Raw genomic sequence first — 20,757 nt, 5'->3', positions numbered from 1 at the left:
GGGACCAGAGAAACTGCTCTGGGGGCCATTGTCCACCTCATCCCCCATGCCAGATTTCCCAAGTCCATCCCTGCCTCCCTGCCACTCTCCAAAAAAGAGAGTGGTCCAGCCTCCTGGAGGAGGAGCCCCAGAGATCCCAAGATGTCGCTTCACATCCTCCACCTCCCAGCAGCAAGTCTCCCCCTTCCCCAGCCTGTGACAGATGCCAGCAGCTCTGTCTGTCAGAGAATGTGAGCCTTCAGTTGTGCCCCCCCTGCCTCGCCAGACATACATGGGCCACGCTACAATTCCCACCATGAAGTTACATTGAGGGGGGGAAGGGGGCAGGGAAGCTGGATAGGGCCCCAAGGCAACACGTGGACACCTGCTCCTTCTGGCAGCAGAGCCCGCCCCCATCCATCTCAGTCCTGAGCCAAGAATCATTCACTGGGGTGTGTGAAAAGATATCCCTACGGGGAGTTGGCATTGGGGAGCTACTGTCATCTACAGGCAAGCAAACAGACAGGCAGTTTGTTGTTTTTCAACACATATTTTATTAAACTGGAAAAGGTGAAGAGGTTCTCTGGACACGTGTTTTGCCAGTGTCCCTCGGCTGGAAAGGGAGCAAAGGCAGTTTGTGCAGCAGTCAAAGCCACAAAATCCATTCCTCGTTCTCCCCTCACAGGGGCGAGGTTGAGATGCGGGTTGCCTTGGGGAACTGCTCTGTGGGCTGGACCTGTATGGCACTCAAGGAGAATCACTGGAGACTGGAACAGCCATGCTCCTTGGTCTCCCTGACGAGTTGCAACCTGCTTGCAAAGGAAACAGACACACGTGTGGCAAGGGACCCAGCCCTGTCCGAGGCCAAGCCCAGTCTGCAACGTTCTGGGGTGTGTGTGTGTGTCCGTGGTTGGGAGCAGCGGCAGCTCCAGTGTCACAGGTGCAGCCTCTGGTGACAAAACGCTCTGCACCAGAATGGTCTTATCCTTGAAGGAGAAAGTCAAGGGGCTGAGCACCCTCCATCAACAGGGAATTATGAACACCCAGTCAACCCGACCTGTGGCTGCACTTCCTCCTCTGCTGGGAGGGGCCCTGGCTGGAGGAGTCTGAACAAAGCCCCCAAATGGGTAGCTGGTGCCCCACTCCCAATGGCTGCATCAAGAGCAGTTTTCTGGACAACTGCTTCTGTGGCAGGCGAGCAGGAGGGTTCAGGTGAGGGGACCAGCTGGCACAAATCAGCGAGCCGGGGGATCCGCCACCCCAGCTTCTTCTTACCTGTCAGTGCTTCCTCACCCCTTTCCTGAGCCAGGTCTCCAAGAGGACTTGGAGGAGACCTTGGAGGAGGAACGACCTGCAAGAGGACTTGTGTGGTTCATGTTAGCCAGACATTCTGGCCTTTGCTCTTCTTCCCTTAAGCTAGTGCAAAGTGGTAGTTGCCATCCTATGCCCTGTTGCTCCACGTGGACATGGCTGGGGGCCTGAGTTTTCGCATTCAATGGGTACCTATGGGCTATACATCCTTTCTTCGTGGCATAACTTTCCACCGCTGTAGGGGGCATTCCCTGGCCTGGGGCAGTTTTGGAAGCTGACTAACTCATGGCCTGCCCCACCCCCTCCAGCACCAGTGCAGGAACTTGCACAGCACTTACGCCTCTGTCCAGCTGCCAAACGTGCAGGTTATGCCCGCATAAGCCTTAGTTCTCTCCCTGAGCGCTTTCTACCACCACCAGCCCCCGCCCTTAGGATTGGGCTGCTCACCTTCCAGTTGAATTCAATGGCTGATTATGTTCAGTTTTTGAGAAGGGGTTGGACTGTGAGTTTCAACATCAGGAATTAAATCAATTTAATTCATGAATTGACTAAAGTTGGTTTTGTTACCTTTTAACATCCTTTAACTGTGCTTACAATCAAGGTGGTAAAACATTTATTCATGGGTGGCCAATAATTATTATGTGATAGTTATGCAAGGCAAATTGTTGATGAGTACAAGGTATGATCTTGCATATGTAGTATGAGATGAATCAGAAAGTATTCTGCATACTAAAGGGTAAGTTAATGAATTTATAAGCAGCAGCATACTTGCTTATGGACAGTCTAGGTATCCAGTGGTGCTTGCGTGAGCGAATAGCCTCTAGAAACCTCTGCACCAGTTCCAGTGTACCCTTTCTGCATCTTTTAAATGACAGAACGCAGACAAAACCTGAAAATGTGAAGATACATAATGTTGGAAATTATTTGTGAGTTTGATACTAACACACCAGAAGAAGTTTGCTGTTTATATTTATCAAAGCACTTATGTATCCTGTTGGACTGAGGTGGCGGAAACTGAATTGCTTCAAATTTGTGGGTGAGGGGGAATAATTTTGAATGCTTCCCATGTAAAAAGTTTCCTGCATGTCACTAGCACATGGGAGAAAGAGAGAGAATGGGGGAGTGAGAGATGGAGAACTGTGAGAAATCTTGTTTCCCAGTTAGTCCAGGATTCTGCCATCTCAGTCTGCCATTTCATCCTGCATAGCACAGCTCTCATAGAGTTGCCAACCCTGGCATAGGAAATTCCCAGAGGTTTGGAGGAAGGCAGAGTTTGGGGAAGGGGGGCAAGCTCAGTAGGGATGTAATTCCATAGAAGCTCTGAAGCTGCCATTTCCTTCCGGGAAACTGATCTCTATAATTCTGGGAGAACAGCAGTCCCCCGCCCCCCCCGGAGGTTGGCAGCCCCAGCTGTCAGGCCTGCTTCACAGAGTTGGAGGATGAGGTAGAAATGAGGTGATGATACTGGCTGTAGTTCTTTACCCTGCAGATTCCATTTTGAAATGCTCCCTTATGTTAAAAAAATCCCTGCAAGTGGAAAACTAGCATACTGCACAAAAGGAGTGCAGCAGAACTTTTCTCCCTTGGGTTTTCTGTATATGTTGTTTTTTAATGCAAAGTTTTAATGCAAACTTTGCAAACCGCTCTGAGTGGGCATTAAGTTGTCCTGAAGGGCGGTATATAAATCAAATGTTGTTGTTGTTATTAAAGGTACTTTCAATGCTGGAAGCCTCCACATGCACTCTGAAGCAATGCATTCAGCCACCTCAGGGCTTTGCCTCCTCATTACCACAATTTCTCTGCATGTCTGAACCAAGCTTTGCAATTGTACCTACCGTTCTGTGACTCTTCAACCTTTTTCTGCCCCCTGCCCTGTATGTATAGAGAACAGTGATAACATAACTGGTTTTTAGAGTTTTACCTGCTTCTTACCCATCTAACTAAATGCAGACATTCAAATTTGGGGGGGGGGACTTATTTTTCAGCTAATACTTCAAAAAGAAACATTCTTAGAACTGAGAGGGATTCGTGGTGGTATACTGGCAAAAAAAAAAAGGTAGAAGTGTTCCTATCACACATCGCCTGCCTCTTTGTCCTTTCAGGGGTGTGGGTTCTGGTAGGCCTCAGCCTTTCCTGTCATCTATTTTTGTTTCTTAAAAGAGCAAGAAGATAAGGAAGCGATTGTGTTGGTACAACACACAAGTAGCCCACAAAGATCTGTAGCAAAAAGAATGTTGGATTGTGCTGCCAAGAGGCTGCAGTGTTACATTATATCAGGGCTGGAATTCAGCTGCCTAGCACCCAATTTATGTTTATAGCTTGATCTCTGATGGGAAGAAGGGCTGAGCAATGTCTTACCATCTTGAGTGATCAGGGTTAAGTTGTGGCTTGCCTCCAGGCTTGGATTAAATATATTGCCCTTTGAAAGAACAACATTGCCACGGCACACAGTTATATCAAATGTAAGCAGGCAGAACCAGATCAGCAGGCTAAAAGACTGCACCCCAAAGAGGAAACACTGAATGCAAATAGGGGATGAGGGTTTTTCATGCATTCACTCAACCCCTCTTTGTCCTATGTGTTCCACTTACACTTTACATTGAGTATAGCTTTGGTCCTCCACTTTTTCCCCATGCAGATTCTGTGTAGAGTAGAACCGGTCTTGATGGTCCCCAAACCCCAATAGGTGAAGCCCAGCCTAGTGCCTGCCCATCGGTGCAGGGGCTTAGCAATATCAAAGTTCCAGAGTCAGAGCTGAGGAGTCAGAGGAAGAAGAGGAAGGGTCAACTGGCAGTGCCAACAGAAATTTCTAATTACTCTAATCTCCCCCTCCCCCACTTTGGTTAAGGAGATATGACTTTGAGGAAGGGAAGGGAAGCAAAAAAGGTGGCCAAAGACAGGAGCAATGTTCAGAGAAACACTCTGCCCTTTTGAGGCATAGAGAAGACGGAGCTAAAAATGAAGTTAAATTTGAGGGCAAGCATAAGTGCTACAACAGCAAATACTTTGACTTAAAAGGTGCTAAGTACCCCTCTTGGAAAGGCCCGATCTATGAAGGCATATGATTCGTGAAGGCATCATGAGAAGAGACAATAGGATTTCAGCTCTACTAAGAAAAAATTTATGGCTACATTTATGCATACCACCCAGGTCTTTGCTAGACCTGTGTTTATGGAACTCGGATTTGTGTCATCTTCTGGAGATTTGGGTTATCTTCTGCCACATGCCTTTTTCTAGTGGACCAAATCCAGTTACTATGCTGATGTGGGTAGTATTGCCACCTTTTTGCCGGCAGAGCTTCTGTGCCTTTGAACAAATAGAAATGTAGCAGTTGTTTTCTAGTAGGAAGATGCTGTGATGATGGGAAAGCTTCACTTTTCAATTCTGTGCTTGTTTTGGAAATACTCAAGTCCTCCAGAAATAAAGTTGGCCATCTTGTGTATCAGACATTTAACATGGAGCTGTGCAAGCAGAGAAGGCATGGATCCTGGCAAGGTACCATCCCTTTATGGGAAGCCCCTATAAGTTTTGGCAGTAAAGCCACTCTTCCAAGTGAGCATAAAACCAGTCAGTCCTGTGCAGCACACAAGTTTCCTGATTCCAGCTTCCTGATGTCAAGCAATGATCATTCTGGCTATACATTTCTTATTCCTTCTTTCCAGTTCTGATTGTTTTTGCATGTGTTAATATATGTGAAGTCTGCCTGAGAGAGAGGACTGTCATCTTCTAGGAAAGAGGATTCTATAGGTTCATTCTCAACAGAAAATGTAGGAGATCGTGTCATTGGCATGTTTGGACATAGGTGCACAAAATCAGTTACATCATTATCTTTGATTTGGCCAGAATGTAACCATCCTGTGCACTTTTAGATGTTGGGAAACCAGGTCAGACAGAAAACTTACCTTTAACTGATCCTTCTGGGCTGACTCTGACTTAGCATTTTATTTCTGCGGAGCAATGTCTTTTGAGCAATATGCATGAATACTCTTGTATCATTGTGTAAAAATCTACATGGATTTTGTCAGGGCTATATTTTCATGGAGGTAAGGTATTGTATTGAAATCATGTCTGCTTTGCAGTCCTCTGGGAAAGCTAGACATGGAAAGACCTACTGCAGCTCCCTGCTGCATGTGATAAACCTGTTGTACCATCTCAGACTTAAAGAGATGACAGAAAGTGATTAGACCTTTATTAAATTAGAGGGCAGGTTCATATGAAAAGGTTAATTGCCGTGCTCTTAATATAATTTAATCTGCAAGATAATATCCATAAAGTCTGCTTTCTGGTCAAGTTAAAATATGAAACTTGGAAATATTTTTAATTTTATTGTTTATTTGTTTGGTTTTTATTTATATATTTATTTATAGTCTACCTTCCTCACTGAGCCTCAAAGTGGATTATACAGTGCAAGTCGACATCTGTCCATACAAGAAACACCTAATAAGCACAGTGCTGATCAGTACAGTCAATATGAGGGGACTTTGAATGAGCCATGTACTATAAGTAGGATTACTGAAATCTGAATGAACATACCATATTAGGCGTGATACAGTGTGAAGAAAAATGCTGTCTAGTGATTAGAGTACTGGACTAAGTTAGCACTTTAACTTCCATTAGTTTCATTGTGGAAGATCCAAGGTCCTACTTAACTCTCCCACTGAAATCGGTAGGCAACGTGTTCAAGTGTACCTGCTCTCATATGTGCATACCTGTTCCCCAGATAGGCAGTCTTCTAATTAATTGGAGGAATTAGCTTTAAAGGAGACAAGCAAGAGGCAGTAACTGGGATTATCCACCAATGTTTACAGGGATTATTCCCTTAGAGAACTCCCAAATAAGTCAGGCAGATGTTCAACCAGAAAGATTTTTTTATTAAAGGAGAAATAAAAGGGCACACATACAGAAAACCACACACAGCACACATACAAGGCTAACTGAGAAAATCAGGGAGGAATATGGGAGAAAGCAGTTTAGGGAGGGCAATAATTACCAGCCTTGATGATAGAGGTTCATGGAGGTGGCAGCAAAATTATCTGTGTTTCACGTGGAGGAAAGAAGCCCAAACGGATTTGGAGGTGCATGTATGGATCCAGAACACACTCACTGGTGGCTAGGGAGGTCCAGTTATAGGGCAAAATTCTCCCTGGGGCAAAATGATGTCTTTGTCCCCAAACAATAACTTAATGGGTTGCCCAGAGGTTGGACAATAAATTGGGAGAGGTTTGATGAATCCTAACTGAGGTGGACTATAGGTGAAAATGGTGCTTGATGATCCTTTGCAGTGCTGGCGCCTCCATTGAGGCAACCCCCGTGATCGCCTCCAGTGCTAAGGCGCCGAAGGAGGCTCCAAGGGTGGGGGGCATGCCACGGAGCTGGCAGCAGGTGGGCGGCTGACCAGGAGGGATGGGAAGCTGCCCGTGCACTGTCACGCCTGGCCCGCAGCTACTGCAGCCTCCCAGCTCTCCCGCGCTGCTGCTGCCGCCAACACGCGCCCCTGGCCGGGAGCAGCAGCCGCGGGCCAGGCACAGCAGGCATCCAGGGCGACGCGTGGAGCAACAGAGCGGGAGGGCTGGGAGGACGTGCGCACCTCCCCAGCCACCTGCCATACCTGGCTGGGCCAGCAGCTCCTCAGCCCTCCTGCCCAGCCACCTGCCGCCCCACAGTCCAGGTGCAGAAGTCCTGATGCTGCCCCCCCTGATCCTTTGAGTACTGGATGGAAAAAGTTACCAGGTTTTCTGGATAGCTTTGATCAGGATAAGTGGGTGTGAGGAAGTGAGATCAGGCTTTGACGAGATAAGTCAGGAGTTTCCTGGGATCCTCATTATCCTAAGTTATGTGTCTCTCTCTCTGGGGTGTGGAGGGGTATCAGTCATTCAGCTGCTCTGACTCACACGCTGGTAATTTTCCAGGCTCCTTTCTGGCTGGCATCCATTCTGGGCCAGGCAGTGCCTTGAATTTATGATACACAAGGAAGGGGGTGTTTATGATATTTTCTCCATAAACTGCCCACTTAGCATGGAGGAGGGATCTGACTGCTAACACACCTATGTATTAAGATTGTCTGTAGATTCCCTAATCCAGGTGCACCCACTTTCAATAGGGAGGTTGCTAGATATCAGAGACATGGCATTCTCCTTTGTGGAATGTTCTGTCCAGGAATATTTGTCAAGCACCATCTTTGTTTGGCTTAAAGATCATTTTATTTACTAGGCTTTGGAAGTTTGAGAATCTCTGAAGTTTATAAATATTTTCTAGTGAGGTTTTGAGGTTACAAATCATTCTTTGCTGGTATATATTTCTCCTTTTAGTGTTGTTGGCTGTATTGTTTTATATTGATGATACTTGATTTTTTTATATTGAATTTCAAGCTACTTTAGGTCCTAAAATGGCAGAGAGACAGAATACAATTGTTTAGAATAAATATGTTAAAGTACTTTACTTTAGTTGGGTCAAGCCCATAGTTGTTAACAGTTTGGTGATTATGTAAATTTCAAACAGTTAACTAAGTCCATTTCATGCAGAATAGATTGAGCGTGCATATGTTCTCTCTTCCTTCTTCAAATATAATCAAATGTTATCTATTGCATTATATGCAATATAAGCAACATCTTTCAAATATATCCATAATTAACCTTTCCTGAAAATATGTACTTCATTAATCAAATGTATGGATCATATAGGCTCCACAGTAAATTAAAAACCCCAGTGATTTCATTGAGCCTAGCACCAGCTGAGGAGGTAGGAATTATTGCAAAAGAAAAGCAGCAGGCAAGCAAAAAGCTGCCTCCCTCCTGTTCGGTCCTCTGCAGTTGTCCTCCCTAGCTTTACATGCTGGTGGCAAATATAAGGTTACAAATGGGGGACCCTCAAGGATTTTCAAGGGGAGAGATTTCATTTTCTCCTCCCCCACCATGTCCTTTCCCCCTTCCATGTCCTTTCCCCCTTTATTTATTTACTGCCTTTATCCACAATGAGGACTCAAAGCAGCTTACGTCATTCTCATTGCATCCATATTATCCTTACAATGGGAAATACAACTCATAGAATAAGAGACCCTCGCCCTTAGATTTGCCACATGTGTTATTTTTAAAGTTATGGCCCATTCTAGAAGACAGTTGCTCTGCCAAAGCACATCCCTTAGTTCAGAAATCCAAATAATGCAATATTCCAAATAAAGGCATGATAATGCTCCTTATCAGCAACCTAAAGCACAATGGCATGGAAATGATGGGCATATAAGTGAAAGGTCTTAGATCTAAATGTGCTTTACAGATCACAGATGCAATAATCAGAGTTTCCGAAGATCTGCCCCAGGTAATCTATTCAGAGCAGTGGAGCCATTTTGGGAAGGGACCTTGTTGCAAGCAGTCCAGACCACATCCTCTCCAGAACTGAAACATAAAAAGAATGATTCTGCAAGTTTGCAGCAGAAGCAAGTCCTGAAGCATGTTTATCGGCTGGTCTTACTTTGATATCACTAAGAAACTTCTTCCAATTTGTCAAACAGTTCCCCCTTTTTAATTAATAGTACGATGAATGGAACAGATAAATGCGTGAATGTAAATGTGGATTTTTAAAAAAAATACAAAGGATAACACAGCCGGCTTGGGCAAGATGGCTGAGTCAGCATTCTGTTCGTTGGTGGACACATCTGTCACTTCACTTGCAGAGTCAGGGGGAAGCTGGGCCAGTCTGAACTTGAGGGATGTGCTGTACATTTTGGAAATTCAGTGCTGTTTAACAATGGAGTGTTGATCACATTTCATTTTAAGACACATTGGCATTGTATTTATTATTTTTAATGTCATTTATACTCCACCTTGCTCCCTACTGGCAATCCAAACATCTTCAAAAACAGGTAGTCTCATGATTTTGACACTCAAATTTATGTTAAGGAATTACCCCATGTCTGACCATTAGAATAGCAGAAAACACTCCAGTACTCAATTACAGCAAGCAGAATCAGAGAGGACTTTTTTTGCAATAGTCTTCCCACTACCTTTAGCATTAAAGCCATACAAAACCTGGGATACCCATCCTATCGCTACCACTGACAGCACTAACACCACAGAACGGTATGACTCTGCAGGGGGAAAGAATGAGTGTGATAATCAATTACTGAAGTAGCTGCAGGACCACCTCTTGGTATGAAACCATGTACCAACTTCATTCTGGTAAGCAGACCCTTAAGGATGTGTCCTCTGCGACTACTAATTTGATCAACTGTTGCCCACACAAGGGCCTTCTTCAGAGCCAGTGTAGTGGTTAGAGTGTCACAGCAGGATCAGGGAGACCCAGCTTTGAATTTCTACTCTATCCTGGAAGCTCACTGAATGATCTTAGGCTAATCACTCTCTTACAACCTAACCTACTTCACAGTGTTATTTTGAGAATGGGAAGGGGGAGAATCCTGCCCATTTCAGTGGCCTTGGAAAATGGCATATTCTATGACATCATTTTTGGGTGAAAACCAGAAGTAATGTAACAGCTGGGTTACATGACAGCAGGAGAAAAATAAAAAATCAGCAATGTCTCTGACATTGCTACAACGCTTCTGGGTTGTACCAGTCACAGCCCAGCCCTGCCCACCACACACTCCCACAAATCTCTATGATAAAGACCTTAAAGATTGCTGGAATGCCTAGAGCACTGGTGGGGGGGGGCAGAGGTGGGCTGTGACATCACTTCTAGGTTTTTGCTCGGAAATGATATCCCAGCATCAGCAACGCTATTCCCTCAGTTCCCTCCCACTGCTGAAATGATCAGTGGCGAGCAATTGGGTGCAGTGTTAGGGGATTGCCCCTTGCCCTTGGCAATCCTGTATAATATGTACCAGTAGAGTAGCTCTGTTAACCTCTGTCAGCTGGAGTTACAAGCCTGCAGATTGAACTGGGCTTGGAGATCTCCTGCAATTACAATTGACCTGCATGCTAGAGAGATCCAGTCCCCTGGAGGAAACCGCAGTTTCTTTGGGTGGACTCTATGGCATCACATCCCTGCTGAACTCCTTCTCCTCCCTAAACTCTGCCGTCCACAGGTACCACCTGCGAGAATTTCCCAAGCTGGAGTCGGCAATATTATTGGCAGCAAGCACAAGGGGCCCCTTAAAAAAATTTGTTGTAGCATATTCTTTGGTGGAGTAAAGCCCACTTGGTCAGAATGTCTTAAGAGCAAGGGATGGCTACAGCTCTCTGTTAAGTGTACTATACTCTTGGAGACTGGCTCAGATCCCGTGGCCACCTCTTGTAAACATCCACAAGGACATCCTGGTTCTTTCCATGCTATCACTCCCTGCCAGTTATTGGACAGGCCAGCACATCACAGGAGAACAGAATGAGCAGTAATGGGGGCATGAAGCCTCCAGTTGAGGCCCACCTAGCCTCAACTAGAGCCAGGGCCTTTTCAGTCCTGGCTCCCACCTGGTGGAATGCTCTGTCGGCTGAAATCAGGGCCCAGCAGGACTTACTATCTTTTCACTGGGCCTGCAAGACAGAGTTGTTCCGCCAGGCATATGGCTGAGGCTGGGCCTCTGCTGGCCTGGGAAAAAAGGGGTGTATAAAACCCTCCCTGTGAAGGCTGTCCACCATCTTGTTTTAAATGTGTTGTTTTGAATGAATATGAATTTTTAATTGTATTTTAATTGTTTTTTTAATATGTTGTTATCCGCCCTGAGCCCGCTTGCGGGGAGGCGGGATACAAATTTGAATTGAATGAATGAATGAATGAATGAAATATATTCCAAGCAAGGGTCCTAAATCCAATTTTTATAGAAACCCTCCTTTAAAAATTGTTCCTGGGATGGAAACTCTGACAGCAGCACCCAAGCTCAAGTAGGTCTGGTAGCAACAGTTGACGCGATAACAAAGCATTCCTTAAGTGATGATGTAACTGTTTGAACAGCAGCCTGAGCAAGTTCTACGAGAGCCAGATATTTGGAGGGGTTATTAGGACTGGGCTTTATCCTCGCAGTTGTCTATGATTTATAGCTTTTTCATTTCTCATTCCTACACAATCTGTGGCCTGGAACAGGCTATTTCTAGGCTCTGGATCTGGCTATAAAAAACAGAGCAGTAGGTTTGTGGGAGTAAAAATCTCAGATTCGCCCAGTTGTCTGGTTGTACATTATAACTGGCCATCTGGCTGCCCTAGTTGAATGGGCACGTGGGGTGGAAGCTGAGGTGAAGGGGAGAGGTGCATTGTAAGGCTGTTGGAAAGTGTGTCCCACAGCCCAGCACTCAGTAGGATGCCAAACACGTTCCTTGTTTGTCAGTTCTTTAATCCTCCTTCAAACTTTCCAGCTGTTCCTTCCCTGGCTCTCCTTGAGGGAGCTGGGGGCCTGGTTCACTTAGCCTTGTGAAGGTAAAGGGTGAAGGCAGAGCTCCAGCTGCAGGGACAGAAAGAAAGTTCAAGAAGACTGAATCTTTACCCACTCGAGGGAGATGTAGGGGATATGATCTCTGTGTATTTTCAAATGTGTAGGAGAGCTTTTGTTCTTTTAACTCTGTGTGCCTTATTATGCCAATCTGGAGCTGGAAAGATAGCCCAATGCTGCAGTGACATTAGTCAGCTTTTTGTACCACATGATGACAGGAAGAAGCTGAAAATTCAGCTGCTCCAAACTTTTAAAGGCATAATTAGTCTGACTATGGGTGGAATTAAAACAAGCATCCAGTGGCACCTAAAAGACTAACAAAATTAATCCCTCCATAAGTTTTCATGAGTCAGAGCACACTTCATTAGATGCATTGGAATGAGTTCACTGCATTGGAGGAATGCATCAGATCCAATGGAATGAGTGGAACTATATATTATGAAGAACAGATGGCATGGCCTATCCTTATTTCCTTCATGCAGGGGCTGGAAGCATCACTTGGAGAAGAGAATGAATGAGTAGGAGAGGTTCTTGATCCTTCCCCACCAGATAGTTCTTGCATGCAAATGCCCCAACATGAACACAAGAATCTGCCCTATTCTGAATCAGACCCTTGACCCATCACAGTCAGCATTGTCTACTCAGATGGGCAGCTGCTCTCCAGAGGTCTTTCACAGCATTGACTACCAGATGCTTTAACAGGAAATACCAGGAATTGAACCTGCATTCTTATGCATGCCAAAGTGATGCTCTTGCCAGGTCAGGGTTGGGAAATTCCTGTAGATTTTGGGAGTAGAACCTGGAGAGGGCAGGGTTTGGGGAAGGGAGAGACCTCAGCAGGGTATAATGTCATAGATTCTACCCTCCAGAGCAGCCATTTTCTCTAGGGGAACTGATCTCTGTCATCTGGAGATCTGTTGTACTTCCTGGAGATCTCCAGCTACCTCCTGGAGTTTGGCAACCTTCCTGTACCAGAGGAAGCCCAATGCAGGTTACAAGATGAACAATCATGTAGAAAAAACCCAACTAAAATTAGTTAAAATGCAATTATCAAAAATACTAGTCTGCAAAATAATCACAGAGCTAACTCCATTAACTGAATGCCCCCTTAAAGAGTTCAGTCTTATTTATCTGTTTGTTTGTTTACTTCTTTTATCCTGTGCCTTCCTCACTGGGACTCCAGGTAAATTACAGTATTATAAAAAACAATGCAATAAAGATCAAGATAACATGTACTGTAAAATGCAATAAAATCAAATTACACCATTAAGAAATAAGTGCAATAAATCTGGATTCTTTTATTAGAGAGGAATGAAATAGAGACAGTATAATGTATGCAATAAACAACACTGGTGGAGGGTGGGGGAGCTGGTTAAAAAATGTCCACAAATTAATCTACAATCCTGTATAATCCTATTCCCAGTATAAAAAATGCCAGCTTGCACAATCCCATGTTACCACACTCCTATTTTCTTTGCATGACCTCTTGGAGCAATTCCATTTTAGACATCCTGTGAAATGTAGATATCTTGGGACTCTGACCTTGACAGTTCAGCCGTTCCACTGAGTAGGAGCCACAACAGAGAATTCTCAGTGGCAATAAAAACAGGGCTAGTAAAACATATTCCTGACCTTCCAAGATCAGGCTACTGTGGAAAAAGTCCAAGAATGGGTTGCACTTATTCCTGGAGAATAGAGATGTTCCAAGGATGGAGCAAAGAACAAAAAACAATGATGCAGTCATAAAAGGAGTTGTTTTATTCAAGTATACTGCCCCTACTCACTATACCATTGCTTTTTGTTCCGTGCAATTATTCTTAACACCCTGGAAGTTGGAACAATAAGATGATGCTTGTAAGGTGGGGATCTGAAACAGGCAGAGAACATTGTGGCGTTTGCAGATGAGGATTGGGAGGTGTAGAAGAGTTTAAGTACTCACCCCTACCACCAGTCTTCCCCTGCCAAGTGCCTCCTCGCTTGTGCGTTCTCATTGTCTCAGCAGATGGCTGAGACAGTGAGGCTGTAAACCAGGAAGTTCCTGGTTGAAATCTCCCCTTGCTGTGAACTCACCAGATAGCCTTAGGCATCTTTCAGGCCTTTGTCTGCAAAATGAAAATGATAATGCTTACAGGGTTGTGGTCAGAATTGCTGAGATAATATCTGTGAATTGCTTTGATTGTCTCATACACACACACACACACACACACACACACACACACACACACACACACACACACACACACACGTTAAGTATTATATCTATGGCTTTTTGTAGCCTGGGAAAATATAGCAGCCACTGAAACATTGATGTAGACCAGGGCCGATTCCAGACGGCCCTCTGCATTCGGAAACGTCGCGCGTCGTTGTGCAGAAAACGCGAAATATCGCGTTTTCTCGTGCGAGTTTTGCGCGACCTCGCAAAACCTCGCCTTTTCGGAATGCAGAGGGCCGTCTGGAATCGGCCCAGTTAGATGATTCCCTAAATTACCATGATGAAACTGGACATTAGGTTTTGCCCCTTGGATACTATACAAAGAAATAACTGATGCATCACCTCTAGGGAGGTCCAAGCCTGCCCATAAGCAGCAGTAAGCCCCTACTCATGTGACTGAGTTTTGCTAATGATCCAGCTGATAGTTAACTATTGGGAGAGAATTTCCCCGTATCCACAAACTGGGACTGCTCTCATGGGTGAGAGAATTTGTTTGTTCCCCTCAAGGATCATCAAAAGTGATTGGCTTTGAAAGCACTTTTCTTCGCTTTATTTTATTGAACAATATAGGGAGTGATGCTAAGAATATCTGCTCAGCAGCAAGTCCGATGTTATTTAAGGGAGCTTATTCCCTGGAAAGTGTCCTTAGGATCCACCCTGAGCCTGCTAGTGTGGAGAGGGCGGACTAGAAATTGAAATAAATAAGGATCGCAGCCTTTGTGTCACAGGGACCCAAATTTAAGAGTACTACTACTTGCTGGCTAACCCCAAAGGTTTTCTTTTTCTTTTTTAAAGAAATGAGTTCGCTCATTTTTACTACAAGATGACATGGACCTATTTATGAGTTGTGATTCTGTTTGTGTGCCCTCTACAGAAACAATTCAGAGCTCAGCGTGAAAAGGGAAAGGCATCCTGTGAACTGTCAACCTTGAATGTCCCTAATGGTAAGCTGCAAATGGACATACATACATATCTCCTTAATGCATCTCCATGTAAATGCAGCAAGGGTTGTTTTATTACAGTTCTTTTTGGTATAGGTAGGCCCTGGCAGTATACATTCACATGGGCAATGGTAACGAGGCAATCACAGATTCATCTGGCTGCTATTGTGATCATAGTGGCTGAAAGAAATGCTAGTTAAGGAAATGATTCAATTTGGAACCAAGTGGTTTGGTTTCATTTTTTCTTGGAAGGTAGGTTCTAGAAGGTAATGCTGGGTAGGGGACTTCTGTTCTTGTTCTTTGGTTTATGGGATACTTCACAGTTTCATCTTTTCCCCTGTATTGTTAAACATTTACTTAAAGCCTTTGGAAGAAGTCATCCAGAGATTTGAAGCTGATGACATATGATTACCTGTCCTTTCCATCTAAATCAAGGGAAGAATAGAAATACTAAATCAATATCTGGATATAGTGAAGGACTGATGAAGGTGCAGGCAAAATGGAACTGCTCAGTCCAGGCAAAATGGAACTGCTTTGGGTTAGGAGAAAAGCTGACATGGGAATATGTGTTCATCCTGTTCTGGATCTGGTTACACTTCACCTAAAGAGCTAGATACACAGTTTGTAGATAACTTGAATGCCTCACCATCATTGGGTATGCAGGTGACTAACAGTGCAGTGAAATCAATGGGCTTAGACTGGAGTAACTCTCCTTAGGATTGCACTAAAAGTCATGAAATCTATGCAATCAGTACCAAAGAAAGATATTATTATAAGTTATCCTTCATCAGTATCCCTTGATGGAGGATAATTTATAACAGTATCTTTGTGTTAGGTGTGGTACTGATTGTACAGATTCTGTGACAACTTTTTATCATTTCCAGTTTGGAATGCATGGGTTGAATCCATTGATTTGTCAGCGGAAAGTAATAACAGATTCAGATCTTTACCTTGTTTGCCTCCCCAGCAATCCTTTCTGATTCCTGGAAAGTTGATTTGTGGAACTAAAAGTCATGTGGATCAGGGGGTTGCACTAAGCAGGAAGAAAGCGAAATCACCCGTTAAAATTGTCAGCACAATTGCACTGGCTCTGTAGGTTCCACAGCTACAGGAATTAATTTCCCAGGATCAGAAAAGACTGCTGCCACGGAAGGGAACATTGCGAATTTCGAAATCAACAGATCTCTGGATTCAACTCCATATATTTACATATTTTCTTACTTGCTGCTTGAGTTCTATGAGTCTTGTCAAAATGGACCAATGCTGCTGCAATTACACTGGCTTCCAGTTTATTCAGGACTCAATTCTAGGTTGTAGTTTTGACCTTCAAAGCTCTGCATTTGCTTGCTTGCTTGCTTGCTTGCTTGCTTGCTTGCTTGTTTGTTGTCTGCCTTTCTCACTGAGACCTAAGGCAGATTACATGTTACAAGTGAAAATACAATATAATCAATAGCTAGGACATTCACTGAGCAAAGTACAATAATGAACAACAGAACATTCAGGGAAACAGATACAATAGGGAATAGTAACAGAAAAACTTTAAACAAGCATAAACCGAAACACAGAGATGGAATCTATCTGAAATGAAGTATAACTAATTTCCATGGCATATTTAGCAGCATAGAAACTTCCTAGTAGGCGCATATCTACATTAGCAGACAGTACTCTATAGCGTAGAGTTTAGTCCCTGTTCTTATCAAGGCATCTCTCAGAGCTATTTCTTTTTATTTATTTATTTCCGATAGTATACTCAAAATATACACAGAAAGCATAACTACATCATATGATCATCCGAATCATATCTCTACAGTCATCCACTACCTCAGTCATCAATAATCATCTGGATCATATATGAATCTAAATACAACATCTAAATCCAGAGCTATTTCTTATGGCACAATTCCGTACTCTGGATCAAAAGCCTTCCTGAATAATTCAGTTTTACGTGGCTTGGGTACAGTGTAATTAAAGGACTGCCTTTGTTCTAGCAGCTTGTCCAAGTTTTGAGGTCAAGGGCTGGAATATTCCTGCCTTATCTGAGGGAAAATTGACTGAAGCCCACAGGAGGGCACTTTGGGTTGCTGCTCCCCAAACCATGGAGCTCTCTCACTGAGGAGATTAGTAACATCTCTCCAGGCCTTCTGGAGTAAACTGAAAACATTTCTACTTATTCTAAAAGGCCTTTGAATTGAGTTAAATGAAGGGAGAGCAGTCCCTAATTTTTGAGATTGGTTGCTGTTTTACAGAATTTAACTAGTTTGCATTTGAAATCTCTGTATTTTTAATTTTGAATTGTTAGCTGTCTAGAGGATCTGTGAAGAAGGAAATATTCTAAATTATTCTAAATAATAATAAATATTGCAAATAAATGGAAATTGCTGTTGTCTGTGAATTCCTTATTCATATATTGTACCTGTCAATGGAAACATACTTCTCAAGATGAGCTTATCTATACAAAACAAGGTTTGGTGCAAAGGAGCTTGATAAGTAAGGACAAAAGTCCATGTTACAGCAGCAGGCTCATGTCTCTGAGAGCCAAGCTAGAAGTGACGCCTGACACGAGGAGGAGACGTGTCAGTTTCCCGAAAGGTTTGATGGGAAGTGTTGGCATCCCCATCAGTGAATCTCTCAATTCATGTGCCCTATACTGCTCCATCAATTCCCAGTTTGTTGAGTGGGTCTTCAGGGGGCATCTTTGCCAGGAGCTGAGATGGTGGCAGCGGCGGTGGCGGTGGTGGTGCATGGAGCTTGCCTTCTGTGGTCCAAGGGATCCCCTAGCAGTTTCACTGCTGGCTGGCAAAGCTTCTGGCAGCCAGGACTGTAGGAAGCGCTCAGCTGGCAGCAGTGGCAAAGCTTCCTCAGGCACGCTGCAGCACGCACGCCCCACACCTGCTCCGCCCCCACCGCAGACTGCCTGGCCTTTGTGGGCTCCAAAGCAGGTGCGGGGCAAGTGAAGCGCAGGGACGATGAGATGGCGCCAAGCAGGGCCCACAAAGGCTGGGCAGGCTACTGCCTGCCACTGCCTCATTGTCCCTGCACCTCACTCGCCCTGCGCCTGCTTTGGAGCCCACAAAGGCCGAGCGGGCTGCATATGGGATTTTTTGTGGAAAAGCCACAGAAGTACTGATTGTGTTGAACTTTTGCTTTTCACAAGTAACTCCCTCCTTCAACTACTTTTCTTCATGTGAGCCTCTATCTGAATGTAAGCCTGGCCTGAAGAAAAACAGCTAGGAGAAAAGGGCTGCAAGAGGAAAAGATGGGTAAGGGAAGAATTCTGCACTTCTTCTCTTATGCTGCTTTTTAAAAATTAAAATCACCCTCCCCAACCTTGCCACTTCACGAGATGGGCACAAACAGAAAAAAACCTCAACATGATATTCGTTGTTCGTTGCCATCCACGAACAGGGACTCATGAACGTTTACGAACATGACATGTTAACAAACATGTTTGTGGTTGGATGTTCGTGAGGGCCAGCAGTCTCTCCTCCAACCATCATCCAAGTTTGGTCAAGATCCCTACTGCACCACTCCCAGAAATCTGACCTGAGCAGGCACCAGGAAAGGTACCAATAATAAATAATAGCTTGGCCCCAGAGCCTGGCAACAGCCCTGGAACCTGAAGGGGTAGATCCCTATCGCACCACTCCTAGAAACCCTACCTGAGCAGGCAGCAGGAAAGGTACCAATAGTAAATAATAGCTTGGCCCCAGAGCCTGGCAGCAGCCCTGGAACCCGAAGGAGTAGATCCATATCCCACCACACACAAAGAAAATTCAAGCTCCAATGCACTCTCCCTGTCTCTATAAAAATGTCAACACCAGCTGTCTCTCCCTCTCAACTGTCTGCAAAGACTGAAAGCCAGAGCTGAGAGCCCTCCTCCTCCCCCCTGGTCTTTGCTCTCCTGTAACAAATTTGGAGCTCCACACTTGGAAGGAAGACCTGCCTATCAAGCTAAATTGGGCTTAGCTTGGGGTTTCCAGTGCAACAGCAGGATTTCAGACACAGTTCAGACAATCCCTGCCTACATTGCCAAGGGAATTGATTGCAGGCGCCAGACCGTCTGGCTTGACGAACAGCAACGAACGAGGCCTGCAACGACCACCTGTTCATTTAGAATGGGGCCTCACGAACAGCTTGTTCTTGAACAGCAGATTGGGCTGTTTGTGGCTTTTTTTTGTTCGTATTGCTGTTCGTACCCACCTCTACTACACAAGTATGAGCTCTAATGTGCATCTGCTACCATCATATGTTGTTTTTCAATAGTGATAAAATCAAAGGTCTTTGTGTCAGGCACACTTCATAGCACCCACAAATTGCATGGGTACTTTGCCAAATACAGGATATTTGCTGGTATTCCAAACGGACAAACAAGATCATCATGGTTGGCACAGGAGCAGGATTGCTGGCAAGTGGCAACCATAACACCAACCCCAAATGTTTGGAAATAGCTCTGCTTTCAGAATACTTATGCTAAAATATTGGTGCTACATATGATGTAGAAGCTGGGTATGTGAGGCTGTTGCATTCTTTTCATCCTTAGAAATCTTTCCTTTAGCTTGGATGACCCACTAAAACACTGATTCTTCATTTTTTTTAAATCAAGAGATGCCACCAAATGAGGTTTTTGTCTCTTGGCTGCATACATCTGTCATATGTGAAATCCCCTTGGCGCTTAAGCATATTGTTCCCATTTCTCAGCACCCACTACCATTTGTCTGATTAAGTGTCCTCACGGTTCTTGTGATTTATTGGTGGTTCCTAGCTGAGCAGCTGGGAGTGGCTGACATAGAGAATACTTCCTTTGTGCCTATCGACTTCTAAATAATATGGGAAGGTAATTAGGAATGGAGCAGCTTCTATATCAATGAATGCCTCTATCTCCACCAGCATAGCTATGCACCATTCTAGGAATCAACTCGTAGGATGTATCTTGAGTTTTGTTGATTCTTTTCATTCTTAACCTCCTCACTTTTTGCCCAGTGTAGTCCTGAGCTGTTCATGGTATATTTATAAGCCATGTGCTCAAAGAGCACCAAACTCCACATTCTTTGAAATATTTGTGATAATATTAGCCTATTCTAATATTACTCATAGACAGGTAGAATTTTTGCGGTTAATTATACAGTCGTCGAGTAAGGCGGAAAGCTGAATGTGGTCTCAGAATTTGGCAGCTGGACCTGCTCACTTAGCCAAGGAATTCTCCTTAAATAAGCAAGTTCTCCATTTAACAGTTAGTTCAGTAATGAGGAGAAAGCTGCAGTCTTTCTGAGAAGAAGGTGACTACTAGCATTTGCATATGTTTGTCCTGAGAACTGCTTTCATCACCACGTAAGTTAGAGCTTTGCTCTGCCTTATATAGTTGAAAATTCTGCTGCTACTGAGGAGATCACAGTTAGCAGGGGTGTGGGGGGGGAGGATTGTTCCTATTGCTAGTCTAGCAAAAGGACAATCTATACTGGAGATAAACGAATATTCCTGTCTTGTTTCTTTTCACTTTTGCATGTTGCCTTTGTCAGACTTTTTAATTTGACCATTTTTAATGTGGTGTTACCTCCAAACTTTAAATATTAACATTCTCTTTACAAATCCTAGCCAATTTGAGGCATTGTAGTTTTGCATGCAGAAAGTTTCTGTATCAATCTTCAGCATCTCCAATTAAAGAATATACATATGAATACATTAATAATAAGGAAAACCACCTGTGCACCTGTAAAACACTGCCTTTCTTTTCCCATTCTTCTTAAACAATATATAGCAAATGCAGCCCACGTGCATGAAGAAGCAGAGAAAGAGAAGGCAGCACTGCTGGAGAAGCAGAAAAACGAAATCACAAGTCTCCAGCAACAACACCATGAGGAGAAAGAATCTCTGAATGATGCTCACCAAGCTGAGACTGAGAGACTCAGCCTAGCTATTAAAATCCAGGTTGGAGTTTCACAGTT

General features: G+C 44.2%; 1 protein-coding gene across 1 annotated transcript in view; it reads left to right on the top strand.

The window, feature by feature from the left end:
* Positions 1 to 20,757, top strand: part of CCDC69 (coiled-coil domain containing 69) — a 42,165-nt gene that overhangs the window by 8,912 nt on the left and 12,496 nt on the right. Inside the window, exons 2-3 of the mRNA XM_054978533.1 lie at positions 14,749 to 14,818; positions 20,571 to 20,740. Of these exons, the coding sequence (XP_054834508.1) occupies positions 14,749 to 14,818; positions 20,571 to 20,740 (240 nt within the window). The remainder of the gene's footprint in view (positions 1 to 14,748; positions 14,819 to 20,570; positions 20,741 to 20,757) is intronic.

This window comes from Eublepharis macularius, chromosome 4, assembly GCF_028583425.1.
Source record: "Eublepharis macularius isolate TG4126 chromosome 4, MPM_Emac_v1.0, whole genome shotgun sequence".
NCBI classification, from domain to species: Eukaryota; Metazoa; Chordata; class Lepidosauria; order Squamata; family Eublepharidae; genus Eublepharis; species Eublepharis macularius.
The sequence above is the reverse complement of the archived record's forward strand: the minus strand, read 5'-3'. Positions and strand labels throughout refer to the sequence as shown.